Genomic DNA, 19,304 nt, shown 5'->3' with positions numbered 1-19,304 from the left:
GAAGTGTGTAAATTTTAAATAAATAAAATAAATGAAAAGTACCTCTCTCGGTCCTTCCTGCCGCCCTGAGAGGTGAGCGAGACCACAATGCCTTGCTCCTCCCCGGCACGCAGACACAGCTCCTCAGGACTCACAGAGAAACAGTCATCACCACGCTGTTCTGAAGACGAGAACCACCAGGAGGTCAATCAACACCACCCCAGCAGGTCATATCCAGCACCACCCAGCACCACCCAGGAGGTCATATCAACACCACCCAGCACCACCCAGGGGGCCGTAGTCAACACCACCCAGCAGGTCATATCCAACACCACCCAGCACCACCCAGGAAGCCATATAAACACCACCCAGCAGGTCATATCAACACCACCCAGCACCACCCAGGAAGCCATATAAACACCACCCAGCAGGTCATATCAACACCACCCAGCACCACCCAGGAGGTCATATCAACACCACCCAGCACCACCCAGGAAGCCATATAAACACCACCCAGCAGGTCATATCAACACCACCCAGCACCACCCAGGAAGCCATGTAAACACCACCCAGCAGGTCATATCAACACCACCCAGCACCACCCAGGAGGTCATATCAACACCACCCAGCACCACCACAGGGGTCATATCACACCACCCAGCACCACCAGGGAGCCGTATCAACACCACCCAGCACCACCCAGGAGGTCATATCAACACCACCCAGCACCACCCAGGAGGTCATATCAGCACCACCCAGCACCCCCCAGCAGGTCATATCAGCACCACCCAGCAGGTCATATCAACACCACCCAGCAGGTCATATCAACACCACCAGCACCACCCAGGAGGCCATATCAACACCACCCAGCACCACCCAGGAGGTCATGTCAGTCAGCACCACCCAGGAGGCCATAGTCAGTCAGCACCACCCAGGAGGCCATGGTCAGTCAGCACCACCCAGGAGGCCATAGTCAGTCAGCACCACCCAGGAGGCCATAGTCAGTCAGCACCACCCAGGAGGCCATAGTCAGTCAGCACCACCCAGGAGGCCATAGTCAGTCAGCACCACCAGGAGGCCATGGTCAGTCAGCACCACCCAGGAGGCCATGGTCAGTCAGCACCACCCAGGAGGCCATAGTCAGTCAGCACCACCCAGGAGGCCATAGTCCGTCATCACCACCCAGGAGGCCATAGTCCGTCAGCACCACCCAGGAGGCCATAGTCAGTCAGCACCACCAGGAGGCCATAGTCAGTCAGCACCACCCAGGAGGCCATAGTCAGTCAGCACCACCCAGGAGGCCATAGTCAGTCAGCACCACCCAGGAGGCCATAGTCAGTCAGCACCGCCAGGAGGCCATAGTCAGTCAGCACCACCCAGGAGGCCATAGTCAGTCAGCACCACCCAGGAGGCCACAGTCAGTCAGCACCACCCAGGAGGCTATAGTCAGTCAGCACCACCCAGGAGGCCATAGTCCGTCAGCACCACCCAGGAGGCCATAGTCCGTCCAGCACCACCCAGAGGCCATAGTTCTGTTCTGTCCTTGAGAAAAGACATGCTGAGGACCACAATGCCAACACATCCCCCAGGCTTATTAAACCACATTGCCAACACATCCCCAGGCTTATTATAAACACAATGCCAACACATCCCCCAGGCTTATTAAACCACAATGCAAACACATCCCCCAGGCTTATTAAGCCACAATGCCAACACATCCCCCAGGCTTATTAAACCACAATGCCACACATCCCCAGGCTTATTAAACACATTGCCAACACATCCCCAGGCTTATTATAAACACAATGCCAACACATCCCCAGGCTTATTAAACCACAATGCCAACACATCCCCCAGGCTTATTATAAACACAATGCCAACACATCCCCCAGGCTTATTATAAACACAATGCCAACACATCCCACAGAGCTTATTATAAACCACAGGGCCAACACATCCCACAGGCTTATTATAAGCCACAAGGCCAGCACATCCCCCAGGCTTATTAAACCACAGTGCCAACACATCCCCCAGGCTTATTAAACCACAATGCTAACACATCCCCCAGGCTTATTAAAGCCCAATGCCAGACACATCCCCAGGCTTATTATAACCACAATGCCAACACATCCCCCAGGCTTATTATAAACACAATGCCAACACATCCCCCAGGCTTATTATAAACACAATGCCAACACATCCCCCAGGCTTATTATAAACACAATGCCAACCCATCCCCCAGGCTTATTATAAACACAATGCCAACACATCCCCCAGGCTTATTATAAACACAATGCCAACACATCCCCCAGGCTTATTATAAACACAATGCCAACACATCCCCCAGGCTTATTATAAACACAATGCCAACACATCCCACAGGCTTATTATAAACCACAATGCCAACACATCCCCCAGGCTTATTATAAACCACAATGCCAACACATCCCCCAGGATTATTATAAACCCCAATGCCAACACATCCCCCAGGCCTATTAAACCCCAATGCCAACACATCCCCCAGGCTTATTATAAACACAATGCCAACACATCCCCCAGGCTTATTATAAACACAATGCCAACACATCCCCCAGGCTTATTATAAACCCCAATGCCAACACATCCCCCAGGCTTATTATAAACACAATGCCAACACATCCCCCAGGCTTATTATAAACACAATGCCAACACATCCCCCAGGCTTATTATAAACACAATGCTAACACATCCCCCAGGCTTATTATAACCACAATGCCAAACAGCCCCCAGGCTTATTATAAACACTAGAAGCCAACACAACCCCAGGCTTATTAAACCACAATGCCAACACATCCCCCAGGCTTATTAAACCATGATGCCAACACATCCCCCAGGCTTATTATTAACACAATGCCAACACATACCCCAGGCTTATTATAAACAAAATGCCAACACATCCCCCAGGCTTATTATAAACACAGTGCCAACACATCCCCCAGACTCATTAAACCACAATGCCAACACATCCCCACGGCTTATTATAAACACGATGCCAACACATCCCCACGACTGATTAAACCACAATGCCAACACATCCCCACGACCGATTAAACCACAATGCCAACACGTCCCCCAGGCTTATTATAAACACAATGCCAACCACATCCCCCAGGCTCATTAAACCACAATGCCAACACGTCCCCAGGCTTGATTAAGCCACAAATGCCAACACATCCCCCAGGCTTATTATAAACACAATGCCAGCACATCCCCCAGGCTCATTATAAACACAATGCCAACACATCCCCCAGGACTATTATGAGCGCAGTGCCAGCACGTCCCCAGACTGATTAAACCCCAATGCCAACACGTCCCCCAGGACTGATTAAACCCCAATGCCGACACGTCCCCCAGGCTTGTTAAGCCACAATGCCGACACATCCCCCAGGCTCGTTAAACCGCAATGCCAACCCATCCCCCAGGCCCATTAAGCCCCAGTGCCAACCCATCCCCCAGGACTTATTATAAACACGAATGCCAACACGTCCCCCGGACTATTAGACCCCAGTGCTCGACACGTCCCCAGACTCATTGAAGCCCCAGTGCTGACACGTCCCCCAGACGTTATTAGACCCCAATGCTGACACATCCCCAGGACTTATTAAACCACAATGCCAACACATCCCCCAGGATCATTAAACCACAATGCCAACACATCCCCCAGGCTTATTAAACCACAATGCCAACACATCCCCAGGCTTATTAGACCCCAGTTCCAACACATCCCCAGGCTTGTTCAAACCCCAGTTCCAACACATCCCCCAGGCTTATTAAGCCACAATGCCAGCACATCCCCCAGACTTATTAAACCACAATGCCAACACATCCCCCAGGCTTATTAAACCACATTGCCAACACATCCCCCAGGCTTATTATAAACACAATGCCAACACATCCCCCAGGCTTATTAAACCACAATGCCAACACATCCCCCAGACTCATTATAACCACAATGCTAACACATCCCCCAGGCTTATTATAACCACAATGCCAACACATCCCCCAGGCTTATTATAACCACAATGCCAACACATCCCCCAGGCTTATTATAAACACAATGCCAACACATCCCCCAGGCTTATTATAAACACAATGCCAACACAATCCCCCAGGCTTATTATAAACACAATGCCACCACATCCCCCAGGCTTATTATAAACACAATGCCACCACATCCCCCAGGCTTATTATAAACACAATGCCAACACAACCCCAAGGCTTATTAAACCCACAATGCCAACACATCCCCCCAGGGCTTATTATAAACACAATGCCACCACATCCCCCAGGGCTTATTATAAACACAATGCCAACACATCCCCCAGGCTTATTATAAACACAATGCCAACACATCCCCCAGGGTTATTAAACCACAATGCCAACACATCCCCCAGGGTTATTATAAACACAATGCCACCACATCCCCCAGGCTTATTATAAACACAATGCCACCACATCCCCCAGGCTTATTATAAACACAATGCCACCACATCCCCCAGGCTTATTATAAACACAATGCCAACACAACCCCAAGGCTTATTAAACCACAATGCCAACACATCCCCCAGGCTTATTAAACCCCAATGCCAACCCATCCCCCAGGCTTATTAAACCCCAATGCCAACCCATCCCCCAGGCTTATTAAACCCCAATGCCAACCCATCCCCCAGGCTTATTAAACCACAATGCCACCACATCCCCCAGGCTTATTATAAACACAATGCCAACACAACCCCAAGGCTTATTAAACCACAATGCCAACACATCCCCCAGGCTTATTATAAACACAATGCCAACACATCCCCCAGGCTTATTATAAACACAATGCCAACACATCCCCCAGGGTTATTAAACCACAATGCCAACACATCCCCCAGGGTTATTATAAACACAATGCCACCACATCCCCCAGGCTTATTATAAACACAATGCCACCACATCCCCCAGGCTTATTATAAACACAATGCCACCACATCCCCCAGGCTTATTATAAACACAATGCCAACCCATCCCCCAGGCTTATTAAACCCCAATGCCAACCCATCCCCCAGGCTTATTAAACCCCAATGCCAACCCATCCCCCAGGCTTATTAAACCCCAATGCCAACCCATCCCCCAGGCTTATTAAACCCCAATGCCAACCCATCCCCCAGGCTTATTAAACCCCAATGCCAACACATCCCCCAGGGTTATTAAACCCCAATGCCAACCCATCCCCCAGGCTTATTAAACCCCAATGCCAACCCATCCCCCAGGCTTATTAAACCACAATGCCAACCCATCCCCCAGGCTTATTAAACCACAATGCCAACCCATCCCCCAGGCTTATTAAACCACAGATCAAACAGGGAAGTAAAAGGGACCGAATACCTTGAGTTTCAGCTGAACATCAATGTTGCCTGCGTTCTTCAGAGGCAGAGTCTGCTCGCTGGACTGACCAATCGCTGCCGAGAGGTTAACAGTCTGCCCCCCCCCCCCCCCCCCCACCAAAAAAAAAGATATATGAGAAAAGAATTACAGAAAGATCAACCTATCACAGAAGGTCAAGCCCAACTGTAATATGGAATGTGTTAGAAAAGGCAATAGAACCCACTGGTTTCCCAGTTAAACCCGGGAACGGAAAGACTAGTCTCATGTCAGCGGAGCGACGGGTCAGTTCCTACCTGGAGGTCTTTAGGGGCGTGTACTCTGGCCGTTCCGGACCTGGCTCTGAGAGGGACGCTCCTGATCACATGACTGGGGCCCGGACAGTCCACCTCGATGTCCACCCGCGCACTGTATTCATCCGCTGGACCGAGAGCACCTGTATGACATCAGACATGACAAACAGCTGTGACTGGTGGCTGAAGGGCATCTTGTGTATTAATATTCATGGAGCAAGGCCAGGGGGGCCCCCGTACCCGAACGGGCCAGGGGGCCCCCGTACCCGAACGGGCCAGGGGGCCCCCGTACCCGAACGGGCCAGGGGGCCCCCGTACCCGAACGGGCCAGGGGGCCCCCGTACCCGAACGGGCCAGGGGGCCCCCGTACCCGAACAGGCCAGGGGGCCATACCTGAACAGGACTGGTACTTCTGTGGAGCGTGGAAGTGAACCCAAACCATGAAGCTCTCTGGATTCTGAAAGACAACACAAAAACAACATCCCAGAAACATCCCTCAGAAACGACTCGACTATTGAAGCCACTGGAGACGACCTGGCGGGTCCAGGTTCACTCACCTCTCCGTAGCTGGCGTGCATCACGTGGTTCATGACGGACGGAGCGGCCAGTGAGGTCAGAGTCCCCGCCTGCAGCAAGCCCTCAGCTGTCATGGCAACGGGACTCTTGGAGAAAGTGAAGCAGCGCCAGGCCGTGGCGTTCTAGAAACACGACGTCACAGAGACCATATCTATCAACGTGTGCTTGTATAAACCAAATATTTTAACAAAAATCAAAGTGCTTTTGAAGTAACAGAAAGATGACATCAGACCTGGAATTTCAGGATTTTTTAGGGGCAAGGCCATTTGGAGGTGCCCAATCTGCCCGGGGCAACGACGCCATCTGCCCGGGGCAACGACGCCATCTGCCCGGGGTACCAAGGACATTTAACCAAAATAGCCAATTAAAGTGATTTGAAAATCCAAAAAAAACACTAGCTTTTCTGTTAAAACATAGGTGTATGTAAATGTGTATAGATAATGAATGATCAAAGCGTAGGAGACAGCCTGGCGCACCGAGCCCCGGGAGACAGCCTGGCACACCGAGCCCCGGGCGACAGCCTGGCACACCGGGAGACAGCCTGGCGCACCGAGCCCCGGGAGACAGCCTGGCACACCGAGCCCCGGGAGACAGCCTGGCACACCGGGAGACAGCCTGGCGCGCCGAGCCCCGGGAGACAGCCTGGCGCGCCGAGCCCCGGGAGACAGCCTGGCGCGCCGAGCCCCGGGAGACAGCCTGGCGCACCGGGAGACAGCCTGGCGCACCGAGCCCCGGGAGACAGCCTGGCACACCGAGCCCCGGGAGACAGCCTGGCGCGCCGAGCCCCGGGAGACAGCCTGGCGCACCGAGCCCCGGGAGACAGCCTGGCACACCGAGCCCCGGGAGACAGCCTGGCGCGCCGAGCCCCGGGAGACAGCCTGGCGCACCGAGCCCCGGGAGACAGCCTGGCGCACCGAGCCCCGGGAGACAGCCTGGCTTATTTGTGTTCAAAATAATATATATATTTTTTAATTCAGTGGGTGCGGCTTATATTCAGGTGCGCTCAATAGTCCGGAAATTACGGTAATAAGAACGGCGATAAGTGACAGAGCCGTGTGAGTGAGGCGCTTCGGAGCGCGGCGATTGGCAGCTGGGAATTAGAATTATTATACTCAGCCAAAGGGAACAACGGACACTTCGGCTGAAAGGAAAATACATATTTTTTTTTAGGTAGCATTACGGACGGCCACGCGAGGGGACATCGAGGGCCATGGCTGTTGAAAATGAGGCCTGCATGACAAAGTTCTGCACAACTCAGACAGAAGAGTAATGACCTATACAACATTAGTTATTGTCTGTTGCTGCACTGTACTGCATCGCAATGTACTGCAAAGCATTGTATTGCATAGCATTGTACTGTACTGCATAGTAATGTAGTGCATAGCATTGTATTGTATGGTAATGTAGTGCATAGCATTGTATTGTATGGTAATGTAGTGCATAGCATTGTATTGTATGGTAATGTAGTGCATAGCATTGTATGGTAATGTAGTGCATAGCATTGTATTGTACGGTAATGTAGTGCATAGCATTGTATTGTATGGTAATGTAGTGCATAGCATTGTATTGTATGGTAATGTAGTGCATAGCATTGTATTGTATGGTAATGTAGTGCATAGCATTGTATTGTATGGTAATGTAGTGCATAGCATTGTATTGTATGGTAATGTAGTGCATAGCATTGTATTGTATGGTAATGTAGTGCATAGCATTGTATTGTATGGTAATGTAGTGCATAGCATTGTATTGTATGGTAATGTAGTGCATAGCATTGTATTGTATGGTAATGTAGTGCATAGCATTGTATTGTATGGTAATGTAGTGCATAGCATTGTATTGTATGGTAATGTAGTGCATAGCATTGTATGGTAATGTAGTGCATAGCATTGTATGGTAATGTAGTGCATAGCATTGTATGGTAATGTAGTGCATAGCATTGTATGGTATGGTAATGTAGTGCATAGCATTGTATGGTATGGTAATGTAGTGCATAGCATTGTATTGTATGGTAATGTAGTGCATAGCATTGTATTGTATGGTAATGTAGTGCATAGCATTGTATTGTACGGTAATGTAGTGCATAGCATTGTATTGTACGGTAATGTAGTGCATAGCATTGTACGGTAATGTAGTGCATAGCATTGTACGGTAATGTAGTGCATAGCATTGTACGGTAATGTAGTGCATAGCATTGTACGGTAATGTAGTGCATAGCATTGTATTGTACGGTAATGTAGTGCATAGCATTGTATTGTACGGTAATGTAGTGCATAGCATTGTATTGTACGGTAATGTAGTGCATAGCATTGTATTGTACGGTAATGTAGTGCATAGCATTGTATTGTACGGTAATGTAGTGCATAGCATTGTATTGTATGGTAATGTAGTGCATAGCATTGTATTGTATGGTAATGTAGTGCATAGCATTGTATTGTACGGTAATGTAGTGCATAGCATTGTATTGTACGGTAATGTAGTGCATAGCATTGTATTGTATGGTAATGTGGTGCATAGCATTGTATTGTATGGTAATGTAGTGCATAGCATTGTATTGTATGGTAATGTAGTGCATAGCATTGTATGGTAATGTAGTGCATAGCATTGCATTGCACGGTAATGTAGTGCATAGCATTGTATTGTATGGTAATGTAGTGCATAGCATTGTATTGTATGGTAATGTTGTGCATAGCATTGTATTGTATGGTAATGTAGTGCATAGCATTGTATTGTATGGTAATGTAGTGCATAGCATTGTATTGTATGGTAATGTAGTGCATAGCATTGTCTTACAGCACTGATAACCAGTCGAACAGGAACAGTAGCATGAGTCCTGTTCAGCAGCTTCAGAGGCAGAGCTTTGGCACAGCCACCTGCCAGGTCCCCAAAATCCAGACCGCCACACTTCCCTACATCCACCTGGAGAGGAGAACCCAGAATAGAATGTGTTCCAGTGGAGAACCCACCCAGAATATAATGTGTTCCAGTGGAGAACCCACCCAGAATATAATGTGTTCCAGTGGAGAACCCACCCAGAATATAATGTGTTCCAGTGGAGAACCCACCCAGAATATAATGTGTTCCAGTGGAGAACCCACCCAGAATATAATGTGTTCCAGTGGAGAACCCACCCAGAATATAATGTGTTCCAGTGGAGAACCCACCCAGAATATAATGTGTTCCAGTGGAGAACCCACCCAGAATATAATGTGTTCCAGTGGAGAACCCACCCAGAATATAATGTGTTCCAGTGGAGAACCCACCCAGAATATAATGTGTTCCAGTGGAGAACCCACCCAGAATATAATGTGTTCCAGTGGAGAACCCACCCAGAATATAATGTGTTCCAGTGGAGAACCCACCCAGAATATAATGTGTTCCAGTGGAGAACCCACCCAGAATATAATGTGTTCCAGTGGAGAACCCACCCAGAATATAATGTGTTCCAGTGGAGAACCCACCCAGAATATAATGTGTTCCAGTGGAGAACCCACCCAGAATATAATGTGTTCCAGTGGAGAACCCACCCAGAATATAATGTGTTCCAGTGGAGAACCCACCCAGAATATAATGTGTTCCAGTGGAGAACCCACCCAGAATATAATGTGTTCCAGTGGAGAACCCACCCAGAATATAATGTGTTCCAGTGGAGAACCCACCCAGAATATAATGTGTTCCAGTGGAGAACCCACCCAGAATATAATGTGTTCCAGTGGAGAACCCACCCAGAATATAATGTGTTCCAGTGGAGAACCCACCCAGAATATAATGTGTTCCAGTGGAGAACCCACCCAGAATATAATGTGTTCCAGTGGAGAACCCACCCAGAATATAATGTGTTCCAGTGGAGAACCCACCCAGAATATAATGTGTTCCAGTGGAGAACCCACCCAGAATATAATGTGTTCCAGTGGAGAACCCACCCAGAATATAATGTGTTCCAGTGGAGAACCCACCCAGAATATAATGTGTTCCAGTGGAGAACCCACCCAGAATATAATGTGTTCCAGTGGAGAACCCACCCAGAATATAATGTGTTCCAGTGGAGAACCCACCCAGAATATAATGTGTTCCAGTGGAGAACCCACCCAGAATATAATGTGTTCCAGTGGAGAACCCACCCAGAATATAATGTGTTCCAGTGGAGAACCCACCCAGAATATAATGTGTTCCAGTGGAGAACCCACCCAGAATATAATGTGTTCCAGTGGAGAACCCACCCAGAATATAATGTGTTCCAGTGGAGAACCCACCCAGAATATAATGTGTTCCAGTGGAGAACCCACCCAGAATATAATGTGTTCCAGTGGAGAACCCACCCAGAATATAATGTGTTCCAGTGGAGAACCCACCCAGAATATAATGTGTTCCAGTGGAGAACCCACCCAGAATATAATGTGTTCCAGTGGAGAACCCACCCAGAATATAATGTGTTCCAGTGGAGAACCCACCCAGAATATAATGTGTTCCAGTGGAGAACCCACCCAGAATATAATGTGTTCCAGTGGAGAACCCACCCAGAATATAATGTGTTCCAGTGGAGAACCCACCCAGAATATAATGTGTTCCAGTGGAGAACCCACCCAGAATATAATGTGTTCCAGTGGAGAACCCACCCAGAATATAATGTGTTCCAGTGGAGAACCCACCCAGAATATAACGTGTTCCAGTGGAGAACCCACCCAGAATATAACGTGTTCCAGTGGAGAACCCACCCAGAATATAACGTGTTCCAGTGGAGAACCCACCCAGAATATAACGTGTTCCAGTGGAGAACCCACCCAGAATATAACGTGTTCCAGTGGAGAACCCACCCAGAATATAACGTGTTCCAGTGGAGAACCCACCCAGAATATAACGTGTTCCAGTGGAGAACCCACCCAGAATATAACGTGTTCCAGTGGAGAACCCACCCAGAATATAACGTGTTCCAGTGGAGAACCCACCCAGAATATAACGTGTTCCAGTGGAGAACCCACCCAGAATATAACGTGTTCCAGTGGAGAACCCACCCAGAATATAACGTGTTCCAGTGGAGAACCCACCCAGAATATAACGTGTTCCAGTGGAGAACCCACCCAGAATATAACGTGTTCCAGTGGAGAACCCACCCAGAATATAACGTGTTCCAGTGGAGAACCCACCCAGAATATAACGTGTTCCAGTGGAGAACCCACCCAGAATATAATGTGTTCCAGTGGAGAACCCACCCAGAATATAATGTGTTCCAGTGGAGAACCCACCCAGAATATAATGTGTTCCAGTGGAGAACCCACCCAGAATATAATGTGTTCCAGTGGAGAACCCACCCAGAATATAATGTGTTCCAGTGGAGAACCCACCCAGAATATAATGTGTTCCAGTGGAGAACCCACCCAGAATATAATGTGTTCCAGTGGAGAACCCACCCAGAATATAATGTGTTCCAGTGGAGAACCCACCCAGAATATAATGTGTTCCAGTGGAGAACCCACCCAGAATATAATGTGTTCCAGTGGAGAACCCACCCAGAATATAATGTGTTCCAGTGGAGAACCCACCCAGAATATAATGTGTTCCAGTGGAGAACCCACCCAGAATATAATGTGTTCCAGTGGAGAACCCACCCAGAATATAATGTGTTCCAGTGGAGAACCCACCCAGAATATAATGTGTTCCAGTGGAGAACCCACCCAGAATATAATGTGTTCCAGTGGAGAACCCACCCAGAATATAATGTGTTCCAGTGGAGAACCCACCCAGAATATAATGTGTTCCAGTGGAGAACCCACCCAGAATATAATGTGTTCCAGTGGAGAACCCACCCAGAATATAATGTGTTCCAGTGGAGAACCCACCCAGAATATAATGTGTTCCAGAGGAGAACCCACCCAGAATATAATGTGTTCCAGTGGAGAACCCACCCAGAATATAATGTGTTCCAGTGGAGAACCCACCCAGAATATAATGTGTTCCAGTGGAGAACCCACCCAGAATATAATGTGTTCCAGTGGAGAACCCACCCAGAATATAATGTGTTCCAGTGGAGAACCCACCCAGAATATAATGTGTTCCAGTGGAGAACCCACCCAGAATATAATGTGTTCCAGTGGAGAACCCACCCAGAATATAATGTGTTCCAGTGGAGAACCCACCCAGAATATAATGTGTTCCAGAGGAGAACCCACCCAGAATATAATCTGTTCCAGTGGAGAACCCACCCAGAATATAATGTGTTATCTGTTCCAGTGGAGAACCCACCCAGAATATAATGTGTTCCAGTGGAGAACCCACCCAGAATATAATGTGTTATCTGTTCCAGTGGAGAACCCACCCAGAATATAATGTGTTCCAGTGGAGAACCCACCCAGAATATAATGTGTTCCAGTGGAGAACCCACCCAGAATATAATGTGTTCCAGTGGAGAACCCACCCAGAATATAATGTGTTCCAGAGGAGAACCCACCCAGAATATAATCTGTTCCAGAGGAGAACCCACCCAGAATATAATCTGTTCTCTATTCCAGAGGGGAAACATCATTGATATCAACCAACTAGAACAGAGACCTTGAGGTTCTACACAACTATTGTTTAAAAACACTGAAATATAAGCAGCGAAACAAACCAAACAGGAAGCATGTAGTAGGTGTACTTCCTGTCCTGACATGGACTCAAAGCTATACTAACGATCGACATTAGTTACACCCACTCCTCACTTGGGATTAAATCTAACAAGCCAACAATTGATCAGCCGCACCCCCCCCCTTACCTCCAGAGCAGGGTTCTCTGCCATGGCGACGAGGACCACCCTCTTGGCGAACACCTCGGCGCGGGAGGCAGCCTGGGCCTCAGCGGAGGCAGGCCAGGACGAGACACTGAGGACAGCCTGGTAAACCCCGGCCTGAGGTGGGATGAACAGCACCTTCTGCTCCTCCGTGCTCTTAGGGCCAATGATAGTCTTGTTCTTCACTATCAGCCACTGGTACGGGAATGAATCAAACTGGGCGGGACAGGAAATGGACATTATGGTTCGACAGCAGTTCCTCGTTCTTCAGAGTGGTTACATTTCCGGGACTATTTATTGGCTCTCAATTTGCTAAAATATTCTCTCAGCATTTTTATTTTTACATTTTTGTTGACACCATTTCAGACCATACAATTCTCTGTAAATCATTGTCCTCTTTACAAATTCATTAGAAACAAAATGACTCACCTTCTCTCCGTCGATGGCCAGGCTGGTGACTGTGATGGAGACCTGCTGCCAGCGCTCGGAGGGGTTGAAGATGCCCAGTGAGGTCTGAGAGGAGATGCCCACACAGCAGGCATGGGGGAACCTCAGCTCCTCAGGGATCACGACCTGGGCTGGAGGATTGGAGAGGGGTCCAGGGTTATCTTAAAGCTGACAAAATTACACGTATTTGTCACTCAAGATTGAGATACACCGTTTCAAACTCTTCCAACTGCAACACACCCTCTTATCTGGAGTGATTCAAGATACCATTCCAGAACTGATTGAAGGCTAACCTGCGAGTTCGGGAAGGCTAACCTGCGAGTTCGGGAAGGCTAACCTGCGAGTTCGGGAAGGCTAACCTGCGAGTTCGGGAAGGCTAACCTGCGAGTTCGGGAAGGCTAACCTGCGAGTTCGGGAAGGCTAACCTGCGAGTTCGGGAAGGCTAACCTGCGAGTTCGGGAAGGCTAACCTGCGAGTTCGGGAAGGCTAACCTGCGAGTTCGGGAAGGCTAACCTGCGAGTTCGGGAAGGCTAACCTGCGAGTTCGGGAAGGGTAACCTGCGAGTTCGGGAAGGCTAACCTGCGAGTTCGGGAAGGCTAACCTGCGAGTTCGGGAAGGCTAACCTGCGAGTTCGGGAAGGCTAACCTGCGAGTTCGGGAAGGCTAACCTGCGAGTTCGGGAAGGCTAACCTGCGAGTTCGGGAAGGCTAACCTGCGAGTTCGGGAAGGCTAACCTGCGAGTTCGGGAAGGCTAACCTGCGAGTTCGGGAAGACTAACCTGCGAGTTCGGGAAGACTAACCTGCGAGTTCGGGAAGACTAACCTGCGAGTTCGGGAAGACTAACCTGCGAGTTCGGGAAGACTAACCTGCGAGTTCGGGAAGACTAACCTGCGAGTTCGGGAAGACTAACCTGCGAGTTCGGGAAGACTAACCTGCGAGTTCGGGAAGACTAACCTGCGAGTTCGGGAAGACTAACCTGCGAGTTCGGGAAGACTAACCTGCGAGTTCGGGAAGACTAACCTGCGAGTTCGGGAAGACTAACCTGCGAGTTCGGGAAGACTAACCTGCGAGTTCGGGAAGACTAACCTGCGAGTTCGGGAAGACTAACCTGCGAGTTCGGGAAGACTAACCTGCGAGTTCGGGAAGACTAACCTGCGAGTTCGGGAAGACTAACCTGCGAGTTCGGGAAGACTAACCTGCGAGTTCGGGAAGACTAACCTGCGAGTTCGGGAAGACTAACCTGCGAGTTCGGGAAGACTAACCTGCGAGTTCGGGAAGACTAACCTGCGGGTTCGGGAAGACTAACCTGCGGGTTCGGGGAGACTAACCTGCGGGTTCGGGGAGACTAACCTGCGAGTTCGGGGAGACTAACCTGCGAGTTCGGGAAGGCTGCCGTTAGACCACGAGGCTACACAGCGCTGGCTGTAGGGGTTCTCCTCCATCAGTCCTGGGTCCAAGGGTTTGAGGTGGGGGTTAGAGCAGTGGTACAGACCCCCAGGACCTCCTGGTCCACCAGGCCCAGAGACACCCAGACCCCCAGAGCTGTGGAGGTGTCTGACTGAGGGATCAACGTTGGGTCCTAACCGTGAGGACAGAGCGTGACCGTACAGGCCGTTCCCTGCTGCTGCCATGTGGTGGTAGGGAGCAGGCAGAGAGAGACCAGGGTGTAGAGCTCCATCTGAACCCAGGTTCTGCTGTGCCAGCTGGGAGCTGAAGAGGGAGCGCCCCGTCAGGAGGCTGGGGACCCCTGGATGCAGGTCCACCATGGAGCCCTGGGGCTTGAAGCTGGAGATGGGCATGTAGCACAGGTCCTCGGAGGAAGGCAGGCTGAAGCCCGTCCTGGCCCCAGGATAGACCTCACTCCCCTGGGCTGAGACCCCGGACCACTGCTGGTTCCCCTGGCCCCCCATACCGCTGGGCTGCTGGATGTTCAGGTTGCTGGAGTAACCAGAATCCACCTTGGCGAGGTGGTGTGAGTTGGGTTCGGAGTGGCGTTTCTGCTGGTTGTAGTCTCTATTATTCCCACAGTGATAGTTACACTCACTCTGGCTGCGTGTACAGCCCAGACCTGAACCACTCCGCAAGTCTACCGAGCCACTACGAGGACCGTTAGAGCGGCGAGGAGACTCTGGGCTCTTGGACTGTCTAGGAGGACAGAGGACGTCTGTAGAGCGGTTAGGAGGTAGATCCTGACCTGAAGGATTCTGGGTATCAGCCCCTTCTACTGCAGGGGTGGGACTGGCCCTGATGATAGTGGTGCTCAGAGACATGGTGCCATTACTCTGGGGGAAGGGAGAGAGAAGATATCACGCAGTCCATGGGTTATTCCATCATGTAGTAAAACTCCAGCACATAACATAGCTAGCTGAGTTTTTCCAGGAAGATAACCATCATTCAGCTTAACATTGTGCATCAACAATCAAGACAAAACACCCAAAACCCAAGGTTTCTTTACCTCGGTTCTATGATAATACAGCGCCTTCAGAAAAGTATTCACACCCTTTGAGAATTTTTAAAACACAAAATACTTTGTAAATGTCGAAGTGGAAGAAAAATGTGAGCATTTGTAAAACATTTCTGAAAAATGAAACAGTAATATATATGTTTCCTAGATAAGTATTCAACCCCCTGAGTAAATATATTGCCAGTGATTACTGCTGTGAGTGTTTCTGGGTAAATCTAAGAGCGATTACTGCTGTGAGTGTTTCTGGGTAAATCTAAGAGCGATTACTGCTGTGAGTGTTTCTGGGTAAATCTAAGAGCGTTCCAACACCTGGATTGTGCAACATTTGCCCCGTTCTTCTTCTTCGTGTTCTGTCAAATTGGTTGTTGATCATTGCTAGACAACCATTTTCAGGTCTTGTCATAAGATTTTTAAGCAGAATTGGGTCAAAACCGTAAACTTGGCCACTCAGGAACATTCACTGTCTTCTTGGTAAGTAACTCCAGTGTAGATTTGGCCTTGTGTTTTAGGTTTATTGTCCTGCTGAAAGGTGAATTCATCTCCCAGTGTCTGGTGGAAAGCAGACTGAACCAGGGTTTCCTCTAGGATTTTGTCTGTGCTTTGCTCCATGCCATTTCTTTTTATCCTAAAGAACTCCCCAGTCCTTAACTATGACAAGCATACCCATAACATGATGCAGCCACCACGATGCTTGAAAATATAAAGAGTGGTACTCAGTAATGTGTTGTACTTGAACCAAACATAACTTTTTGTCCAGAATACAAAGTGTTAATTGCTTTGCCACATTTTTTTTGCAGTATTAATTTAGTGCCTCGTTGCAAACAGGATACATGTTTTGGAATATTTGTTATTCTGTACAGGCTTCCTTTTCACAGTCATTTATGTTTGTATTCTTGAGTAACTACAATGTTGTTGATCCATCCTCAGTTATCTCCTATCACAGCCATTAAACTCTGTAACTGTTTTAAAGTCAACATTGGCCTCATGGTGAAATCCCTGAGAGGTTTCCTTCTTCTCCGGCAACTGAGTTAGGAAGGACGCCTCTATCTTTATAGTAACTGGGTGTATTGATATACCATCCAAAGTGTAATTAATGACTTCACCAAGCTCAAAGGGATATTCAATGAATGCTTTTTTTTTTGCCCATTTTTTACTCCTCCCATGCCTCCACTCCTCCCACGCCTCCACGCCTCCCACGCCTCCCACGCCTCCCACGCCTCCCACGCCTCCACCCCTCCCACCCCTCCACGCCTCCCACGCCTCCACGCCTCCCACGCCTCCACGCCTCCCACGCCTCCACGCCTCCACTCCTTTCCTTCTTGCCAGCCGGGAAATGTGGTGAGATCTCTCATTATCAGCGAACCAGAGAAAGTGTGTGCTTTCCCCGTGTCTTTCGACAACAGAAACGCTAGCAATTCTACCTCTCCAGGTATGGAAAGCTAGCCAATGGGAACTACGTGTCAGCAGAGTAAGCTTTCCAGCGAGCTAGCAGAGTTAGCTTAAGCCTCACGGCGTGGGGTTAACCAAGTGGCGATGGCTAGCCAAGTTAGCTTAAGCCTCACGGCGTGGGGTTAACCAAGTGGCGATGGCTAGCCAAGTTAGCTTAAGCCTCACGGCGTGGGGTTAACCAAGTGGCGATGGCTAGCCAAGTTAGCTTAAGCCTCACGGCGTGGGGTTAACCAAGTGGCGATGGTTAGCCAAGTTAGCTTACGCCTCACGGCGTGGGGTTAACCAAATCGCGATGGCTAGCCGTGTCACGTTAAGCTACCACCAGAGACAGAAGTAGAAAACATTTTTTCCCCCCCCATTCGGTTAAGTACCGAACACTAATCGACTCCATTGACCTCACGGTTGACCTGTGAACTGTTAAAGCAGGAAGACAGGAATTCAAGTCACACAGAGAGGAGGAGAGAGAGCTTCAGGAGCCGTCCTGATCACTTCCGCAAAGAAGAAGAGAGGCCGAGAACGACCAAAAGGGCTGGCCCTCGGTCAGACGACGTGCGATTGAGCTCTTGGTCGTTTTGTAAAACAGCCCGACAGGAATCCCACTGAGACACGGGAAAAGGAGTATTCGAAAGAGAAGCCCATATATATACGAAGGCCCAATCGGCTGCCTACTATACCTTGTGTCTGTCAGGAGTTGGGATGCCGGTGCTGTCGAGAGCCGTGCCGTCATTCAGAGAGATGTACGTCAGCCTGCTGAGACTGGGACTGGAACAACTCCACTCGGACTGGGACTGTGGAGGAGAGAGATCACTGGGGGGTCTCCTGTCCCCGACACTGGAGGAGGGGGGACACACAGGCCTGTACAGGCAACCAGAGAGAAATACAAGATTTAAGAAGAACTGCAAGTAGAGTTACACAGTAGAGGGCACGACCTGACATCTGATTGATTTAATAACTGATTGATGGTTTGATTGATTGAATAATTGATTGATTTACCCTTCTTGGTTGGGGAAGGAGGTCTGTGAGGGGGAGGAGTGGGTGAGAGGAGAGGTGGAGGGTCTGAAGGTACACTGGCTCTGCTCTGGTCCTCCAGCATGATGCAGAGGAGTACCTGGAGATGCACCTGCAGAGAACAACACATTACTATCCATAACCTGACCAGGATATTAATACATTACTATCCACCACATTAATACAATCTGACCAGATATCACATTACTATCCACCACATTAATACAATCTGACCAGAGATCATTACTATCCACCACATTAATACAATCTGACCAGAGATCATTACTATCCACCACATTAATACAATCTGACCAGAGATCATTACTATCCACCACATTAATACAATCTGACCAGATATCACATTACTATCCACCACATTAATACAATCTAACCAGAGATCACATTACTATCCACCACATTAATACAATCTAACCAGAGATCACATTACTATCCACCACATTAATACAATCTGACCAGATATCACATTACTATCCACCACATTAATACAATCTGACCAGAGATCATTACTATCCACCACATTAATACAATCTGACCAGAGATCATTACTATCCACCACATTAATACAATCTGACCAGAGATCATTACTATCCACCACATTAATACAATCTAACCAGAGATCATTACTATCCACCACATTAATACAATCTGACCAGAGATCACATTACTATCCACCACATTAATACAATCTGACCAGAGATCATTACTATCCACCACATTAATACAATCTAACCAGAGATCATTACTATCCACCACATTAATACAATCTGACCAGAGATCATTACTATCCACCACATTAATACAATCTGACCAGAGATCATTACTATCCACCACATTAATACAATCTGACCAGATATCATTACTATCCACCACATTAATACAATCTGACCAGAGATCATTACTAT

General features: G+C 48.7%; 1 protein-coding gene across 8 annotated transcripts in view; it reads right to left on the bottom strand.

Annotated features, from left to right (window-relative positions):
- Window positions 1–5,343: 5,343 nt before the first annotated feature.
- The window catches only part of LOC123738875 (centrosomal protein of 192 kDa), a 57,117-nt gene continuing 43,156 nt past the window's right edge, over window positions 5,344–19,304 (bottom strand). For 7 of the 8 annotated variants that reach the window (XM_082972743.1, XM_082972746.1, XM_082972747.1 and 4 more), the window contains exons 18-27: window positions 18,367–18,493; window positions 18,048–18,228; window positions 14,833–15,742; window positions 13,444–13,592; window positions 13,000–13,230; window positions 9,045–9,170; window positions 6,236–6,376; window positions 6,072–6,135; window positions 5,682–5,821; window positions 5,344–5,481 (exon numbers count right to left, since the gene is read on the bottom strand). In XM_082972743.1, the coding sequence (XP_082828869.1) occupies window positions 5,359–5,481; window positions 5,682–5,821; window positions 6,072–6,135; window positions 6,236–6,376; window positions 9,045–9,170; window positions 13,000–13,230; window positions 13,444–13,592; window positions 14,833–15,742; window positions 18,048–18,228; window positions 18,367–18,493 (2,192 nt within the window). In that variant the 3' untranslated portion in view covers window positions 5,344–5,358. The remainder of the gene's footprint in view (window positions 5,482–5,681; window positions 5,822–6,071; window positions 6,136–6,235; window positions 6,377–9,044; window positions 9,171–12,999; window positions 13,231–13,443; window positions 13,593–14,832; window positions 15,743–18,047; window positions 18,229–18,366; window positions 18,494–19,304) is intronic. The other variant, XM_082972750.1, reaches the window with a different exon arrangement.

The sequence above is a fragment of the Salmo salar genome, unplaced genomic scaffold, assembly GCF_965601325.2.
Source record: "Salmo salar unplaced genomic scaffold, fSalSal1 ptg001228l, whole genome shotgun sequence".
In the NCBI taxonomy this organism is placed as follows: Eukaryota; Metazoa; Chordata; class Actinopteri; order Salmoniformes; family Salmonidae; genus Salmo; species Salmo salar.
Note: the sequence above shows the minus strand (reverse complement) of the source record. Positions and strands in the feature narration are given on the sequence as shown.